We start from the raw sequence: 7,237 nt of genomic DNA, 5'->3' as shown, positions 1-7,237 counted from the left end.
GATTATTTAATTGTTTAGACAATTTTTTATACATTATTATTGGGATAGTAAACGTAGGAAGAATTTTGTTACAAATTAAAAATAAATTATTTATAAGTTAATTTATAGTAATTTTTCTAAAATCTGATTTTTAACTTTTATATGAATTAAATTTATGAAATATTTTATTTTACTTTTCTTACCTTTTCTTCTTCCACGAAAAAAATGTGCTTAGACATGGCGCTTAATTTAGTGTGTTATGGTAAAGTTGAAGTTTATTCATTAAATAAATGCAAATGTATGTGCATTAGAATACGATGTTTCACTAGCATCGTCCTTATCGTAAATTAAATGTATGTACTTTTTTTTTCCTCCATCAATTGTTTCTCTATACATAATAGATAGTCAATTTCCTAACTGCTTCCGTCGTGTCTTGTTTTCCGTTGCTTTCTTTTCTTTCTAACGTCCTAATCATCCTACATTTACTTTCCATAGAAATTATAAAGCAGATGCAAATAAGTATGGTTAAATATTATACTTTCATAAAAATAAAAATAAAAAACATACATAAAATAGTTCCATCATTGATTCCGTAATGCACTATGCACATAGGATAAACAACATATTTATGCAGAAAGAAAAAAGATTATAAAGAGTGAAATACGTGATAAAAGGGTTTATGTGTGATAAAATGAAAATAAAAAAAAAATGCTTAAATTATTATTGAAATTAAATGTATAAATAATATTACTGTTCATATCATTTTGCTTGCCAAGAAGCAGTTCATAATACAGGAATGACTACTGATCCAGCTTTAGCAAAATGCTAAATAAATGACGGAAGCTGCTGATATCTGAGAAGATTAAAAAAGTGATACTGTATAGCAATAATAACCACAAATCCGCAGGGATCCACTAGCTTCCATTCGTAATAACTTAATAAACATGAAAGCGGAGGAAGAAATAATCAATTCTAGAAAATCTATATAATTGGTGTATAAAATAAAATGAGGCTTTGGCCTTTACATCTTCCCATGCTTTCTTTCTTGTCTTTTCCAGTTCACCAAGAGTTGGAGAAATTTCATGACCTGCACGTATTATACCAATAATCTTAGTTCTGACAAAAGAACACTCAGACAAAATAATTGCACAGCCCAGATTGCCGAGATTTGTACCTCATTGGGGTCTCGAAGAGAGTAGAAGGCATTGCTTTCTTTCCTCACCGACGAAACCAAAATCCCATAACCTCTATTGCTCTCTCGCAGCACCTATATATTTACCATATGCACATTCCACTCATTAAAATTTGTAGCATAATAATATGTCCGATTGAAGAAAATACCGAAAATTTTTAATTCAATACCTTGAATGCATCTTCATCAGTTTTATCATCTCCAATGTAGATGGGAAGCACACCATCACTATCATTAAATCCTGCAAAACACCATTTTGAGCTTGGTTTGTATTCAATAAATAATCAAAGGCAGAAGAGAGGTTCTTACCTAGAGATTCAAGCAAAAACTCAACAGCTTTTCCTTTATTCCAGTCAATCACAGGACGAACTTCTAAAACCTACCGCACCAAAGAAGGTTTATATTGCAGGAAAGTGAATATGAACAGACATGAATAGCTAGTTACTAAAATTTTAAATCACCAGTTACAGTCATAAATGTTTAAAAATTGTCCAAAAGAATAAAGTTTCCATTTTCCAATTAAGAATGGCTAATATTACAATACCTTCCGTCCATGAGCTGAACATAAACGAGGGTAATTTTGCAAGACATCATGGACACGTTGTCCAACTATTGTCCAATTCTGTGGTCCATTTAAAAAGTAAAAAAGAATTAGATAATGGAATGATCAGGATGGGAAAAAGATATCAACTCCTCATGGTTGGTGCAACTATGCTTACATTCTCCTCTACATTACGGTAATGTACAGAAACGCAAAATTTGTGATTTTCAACTTTTACGCCTTCTATATCTTTAGTAATCTCGACGAGGGTTCTAAAAACCTGCATGAAATCACCCCATCATTAGTTTTGCAATTTATGAAAAAGCTAATGATTCTCGCTAAATATTCGAAAGAGAACTCGCACCTCATCAACCATAGGCAGGAATTCTCTCGCAGGTTGAAAGAGAGTTGTTTCCTTTCCCTAGACACATTCAAATACAGAGACACGGTGAACTTCAGAATTCTTTGACATATATTCAATGTATATAAAACGGTGAAACAATCCGTGATTGCTTCACTACTGTTACACACCTCATGGTCTGTAGACTTTACACAATTAGGGTGGTTTTTGGACAAAGTCTCACTGACAGGGCCAATAATGTCCATCCCATGACTACCAGCGTAGTACAGTTCTGTTAGTTTAACAAGATCAAAAACCTGAAAATTAAAGTAACACGCTTTTATGACAGTAAATTTGATAAAGAAAAGTATGAACACTGAACTGAACAAATAATAAAACAATAATCACCCTGGATACCTTGTCACGGCTTCTTCCACTGATGATTGCTGTGGGGAAATATGTTGCCACACTTCTCACAGTTGTTCGCATCTAAGCATAATTTTGAGAAGAAAAAGAGAGAACTTACATTAAAAACTAACGAAGAATTGACTTAATTGTACCTTATATATGATATATGATATATATATATATATATATATATATATATATATATATATATATATATACACACACACATATATATATATATATATATATATATATATATATATATTTATATGATGGCAATCCAGTATCTACTACTTACAGATTCGGACATAAAGGCACAATCCGGATCGTCTACAATCGGTGAAAGTGTGCCGTCATAGTCTAGAAACATAGCAATCTTCTTATTCTGAGCAAGGTCAATGATTTTCTCAAAAGAGTCTAGTGCTGAAGGATATTCAAGCTGGTAAAAGAAACTAAATCAAAGACAGTCTAGAAAGGAAAAAAAAAACTTTAAGTGAGATGGATCAATGCATGGTTTCCGAATACGGTCTACGACTGTGATGTTGATAGCAACATCAAGGTTTTTTTGGTGTCTGCAATGATAACGCAATCGCAATTATGACTATATCAACTGTATAGTGCACAATTTTACATAATATCAAGGAACATGAAGAAACCACGATTGTAATCCCCAATAAATCAACCAAAGAACTAGATGACGAAATCATGACTACGTAGCAACTTTACCATCCATGTACAATAATCTTCAATCTCAAAGTCAATTGAAGCAATCTGAAAACTGGACCCTTTAAGTAGCTTCTTCCTTGGAGGGGAAGAAGCCTTCATGGCATCCAACCAACCATTGGACCTCACATCATCGACACTCCCTGTACTTTTCCTTGAATTGCTTCTTGAGTACTTCCCCGGAGAGACTGGTGAATCTTGCTGGGAATAAGCTAGCAGACTAGAATGCATTCCAAGCCTTGACTTATTGACGGGAACAGGGTCAGTGAGAACAGGAGAAACATGAGAGGACTTCAAATCCATTGAACCAAGCTATACTATTTGAGGGGCACCAACGTATCAAAGAAAGCTATAAATGATTGAGTTTGATATTATGAGCGGGTGACTTTGTCACAAACAGGGTTGATTTTATGTGCTTCCTATTCGACTTTTTTATCTTCGCTCAACCAACTCTTTTGTCTATGAAAAACCACCGCTTTAATGTTCTCTTGTCACTGCAACTGTGTGAGCAGTCCATCAAGCACGGGTTTCCCTGAAAGTTTGATTAATTGGGAGAATAATAACCATAGTTACAGAGCAACCAAACGGGGTTTTGTCATTAAATGTAAGGGAAAATAACAATGTTAGGAAGATGAAACAAAAGAAAACTGACTATAACAAAATACCTTCTCATATATCGCATTGCATTTGTGATGATATTGATATGTGGGTCTTCTGAATAGAGGGTGATTGTTATAAAATCTGCAACCGAGGAAAGCATAAGCTATATATTGGCTATAGATTATCAATGAATACAAAATTTACATCTATATGTAATTTGTTTCTATGGTGGTGTGTTCACATGATAAAGGCCTATTAGTGTAAGAGTAATAGACGTTTAATTGATTAAACAGGAATGTACAATGAAAAGTAGGAATTGCTGAACATGATATGAAATACGAATATAAAAAACGAAACACGTCGAGGAAACACTAGAAAACATTGTTGTCAAAAAAAGCAAACAATGAAAATGATGTCCCATAAGTTTGGTCGATAATAATTCAGTGACCAGGGGAACTTCCAGTTCTTCTGAGTGTTGGTGCAATTGGCATGACAATGGAAGCTTGCAAAGTTACAATTACCTTAAGAGGAGCACCTGATTCTACTGTTTTTCAAATAATCAACATTCACATGGAACATTCTACTAAAACAGACTAAGATTTCTAGCCTCTAACTTTTACTCCCAAAAGGTTTTCTTTCGAAACAAATAACATAAAAAGAAGGGAAAAAATCTTATTTCATTACCAAACTACACGTCAACAATTTATTTTATTTCTATACCCGTTTTACCTTTCACCGTGGAAGAACATTAATACTTGTCAAATGATGTCTATAACAGATTCAAAAGTATATAAACCCTCCCAAGTATGAAAGTCAAAAATACTTTCACAAGACAATAACTTCAAATCCATAGAGAAAAACTCAATGTATAATAGATACTTTTGTGAAGTTCAAAATTACTTGGCAATTTCTTGGGTAGAATAAATAAATATATAAACAGAGTTCTAAACAAGCATAGATCTAATGATGCGCACAGAAGATAAGGCAGATTATCAATACATTATACTATACGTTTATCATGTCACTATGTCAGTTATTCGAACTTATCTACAAATGACACATGACCTTCTTTAACATTATTATAATCATTATGCATATGCATCGTCCCTTATGTTCAAATGCACTACGAGCATATCCGATAGTAATTCCTGGGAAGTTTTTCAATTTAAGAATCAATTTTACTCAAGATCATAAGTGGATGGGGTTGACATGCTTCTAATCGAAAGAACAGGTAAATGGTTTCCAAAAATAAAATTGCATTTTGTTAAGTACTCATGAGGTGTGTTTTAAGAATTTAGATGATTACACCGGTAAGTGGAAAACTGCTGAAATTTTATATCTAATATTATAAGACAGGAGTCACTAAACAAGTTAAGAGCACAAATTTCGGTAGACCATCGGAAATGCTCTAACGAAGAAATCATTATTGTTGTAATTGTTTATAGCAACATTTGGGAAAGAGATGACATAAAATATTAACACTTGATACAGAGTTGTGTAGCGTAGTGCATTGTATGAGTCATGTGTACGTGCAGTTATATCTGTGGTATGCATTTGAAACTTGAAACTTCGGTGATGGACCTACCCGAGCTAAAAATGGAGAAAAAAAGTAGCTGTCAGCCTGTCACTTGTAGCTGTAGATCCAACGCACGACCTTCACATTCCAATATATATAAATTATAAAAAAAAACTATATTCATATGATCATAACAAATTTCCCTTCATTGACTAGACACTTCAACAGCCAACGTGAATAAAAGTTAAGGACATAACCATACTCCAATAACTCTCCCACCACAAAAAGACAACAAAAGCATGGTAAAAAAAATTAAGAGAGAGAGAGAGAGAAATTGTAGAAAATCTATTCAGCCTCCGTCAATATTGCCTGTTTTATAGGGCACATATCAAATTTGCTTTTTAGAATATGCAATTGTTACTATATAATTGGCAGCCATCAGACCTAGGTTAAGGTCAATGTTGAAAAAGTATTGTGGATGACAAAAAACCATTACCCTGTGAAAAACTTTAACCTAAATCGGGCAGGTGGGCTAGGCAAAATATTATAGTACTTTTATTTTAGTAAACCATATGCATGCTTCCGAAAATTGAACATTTTCTGTAACCATAAGAAACGATTAGAGAAGCATATTATTTTTTAGAGGCAAATGGTAGATGAGAAACACTCCGCTCTTGACACATGAGCAGTCAAATCATTGCTCAATTACCATGCACTATTCGGGGTATCGGTATGGTTAAAAGCTTTAAACATTTTCAATCAAATATAAAATGTAAGTCCGTATGTATGTATGGTGTGAAATGTCGTAAATGACCGAGATATTGAAAAAAAAAAATGAAAAACCAATTAATGGCCTACAGGAGCAGGAGAAAACAAATCGAAAAAACGACTACCCTTACGGCTAAATTTTTTTCATGTCCCTTTGGCCCAAAAGCATCACCTTTTGATTACACCCGTGCCATTTTGCACATACAAGGCAAATGCAAAACAAAACGGCTTCAGAAGGGAAAAAAGAAAAAAAAGACGACACTTTGATCAATGATTCATTGCCACAGGGCCATTACTGGGACACATGAGGTGAAATTGGTTTCGTTCTTGATTTTGGAACACGTATCACACAATGACATAAAAAAATTGGGATCATCTCACGATAGGCAGAGAGAGAGGGGATCGAGAAGGTACCTGATTTATCAGTTACCGCTCTTCCCAGCGGCGCAGAAATCGCGTTAAGGGGCCTGAAACAAATCTAAATCAATTGAACAAAATAAGAAGAAGGGGAAGGAGAAGAGATTTAAGAGATCACGAGGGTAGAAAAAAGGGAATGAAAAATCACCTTGAATGAAACTAGAAAACAAAGAAAAGGAGAAATGGGAGAGAGAGGACGAAGGAGAAGAAAGAAGGTGGATTTAGCTATTTATATGTTTGAGGCTATAAGGAGACTTGCCTATCAAGTTAGTTTGTTTCACGTTATGATGTTGGCATTATTCTCGGCTTTCATATTTTAATTTACTTTCCATTAGGGCTATTTTGAAATCATTTTCTTTTACAACAAATTACAAAATATATGCTTTTAATTTGATTTAATCTAATATTTTACTCTGTCTATTTTAAAAATAATTTTTTTTATCAAATACTAGTGTTCACCATTTTTTTTTATAATAATTATTATAATTATGAAATTAAATATAAATAAACTTTATAGTTTTATTGTAAAACATTTTTATTTCTTTTATAGATTGTTTTATAATAAAAAAATAAACAGTTTAAAAAATATATTAAATTAAGAAAAACAGATAAATTTAAAGAAATTATAAAATTAATAAAATAATGATTTAATTTAAAAGAAAATTATTTACAAGATAAATTTAGAAAACAAATATGAACATTAAAAAAATCTCCATATATTAATATATTTATAGGTATATATATTGTAAAAAT

At 32.6% G+C, this 7,237-nt stretch overlaps 1 protein-coding gene across 1 annotated transcript; it reads right to left on the bottom strand.

The window, feature by feature from the left end:
• Positions 1 to 721: 721 nt before the first annotated feature.
• Positions 722 to 5,439, bottom strand: LOC148206856 (putative trehalose-phosphate phosphatase F). The gene is made up of 13 exons (XM_088115023.1): positions 5,369 to 5,439; positions 3,849 to 3,924; positions 3,187 to 3,715; positions 2,759 to 2,899; positions 2,470 to 2,541; positions 2,244 to 2,369; positions 2,077 to 2,133; positions 1,891 to 1,992; positions 1,716 to 1,793; positions 1,481 to 1,550; positions 1,342 to 1,412; positions 1,154 to 1,246; positions 722 to 1,066 (listed from the first exon to the last, which is right to left on the bottom strand). Exons 3-13 carry the CDS (start codon positions 3,484 to 3,486, stop codon positions 1,001 to 1,003), a joined length of 1,176 nt encoding a protein of 391 aa, XP_087971149.1. The 5' UTR covers positions 3,487 to 3,715; positions 3,849 to 3,924; positions 5,369 to 5,439; the 3' UTR covers positions 722 to 1,000.
• Between the last annotated feature and the right edge of the window lie 1,798 nt (positions 5,440 to 7,237).

The sequence above is a fragment of the Vigna umbellata genome, chromosome 1, assembly GCF_029865625.1.
Source record: "Vigna umbellata cultivar VRB3 chromosome 1, Vumbellata_1.0, whole genome shotgun sequence".
NCBI classification, from domain to species: domain Eukaryota; kingdom Viridiplantae; phylum Streptophyta; class Magnoliopsida; order Fabales; family Fabaceae; genus Vigna; species Vigna umbellata.
Note: the sequence above shows the minus strand (reverse complement) of the source record. Positions and strands in the feature narration are given on the sequence as shown.

Bases quoted from the DNA above. Each gene is read 5' to 3' on its own strand.
- LOC148206856 (XM_088115023.1), bottom strand. From the start codon at position 3,486: ATGGATTTGAAGTCCTCTCATGTTTCTCCTGTTCTCACTGACCCTGTT. The intron at 2,542-2,758 runs GTAAGTAGTAGA...AATTATGCTTAG, and splicing joins GTGCCTTTATGTCCGAATCT to ATGCGAACAACTGTGAGAAG. The intron at 2,370-2,469 runs GTATCCAGGGTG...TTTAATTTTCAG, and splicing joins GTGGAAGAAGCCGTGACAAG to GTTTTTGATCTTGTTAAACT.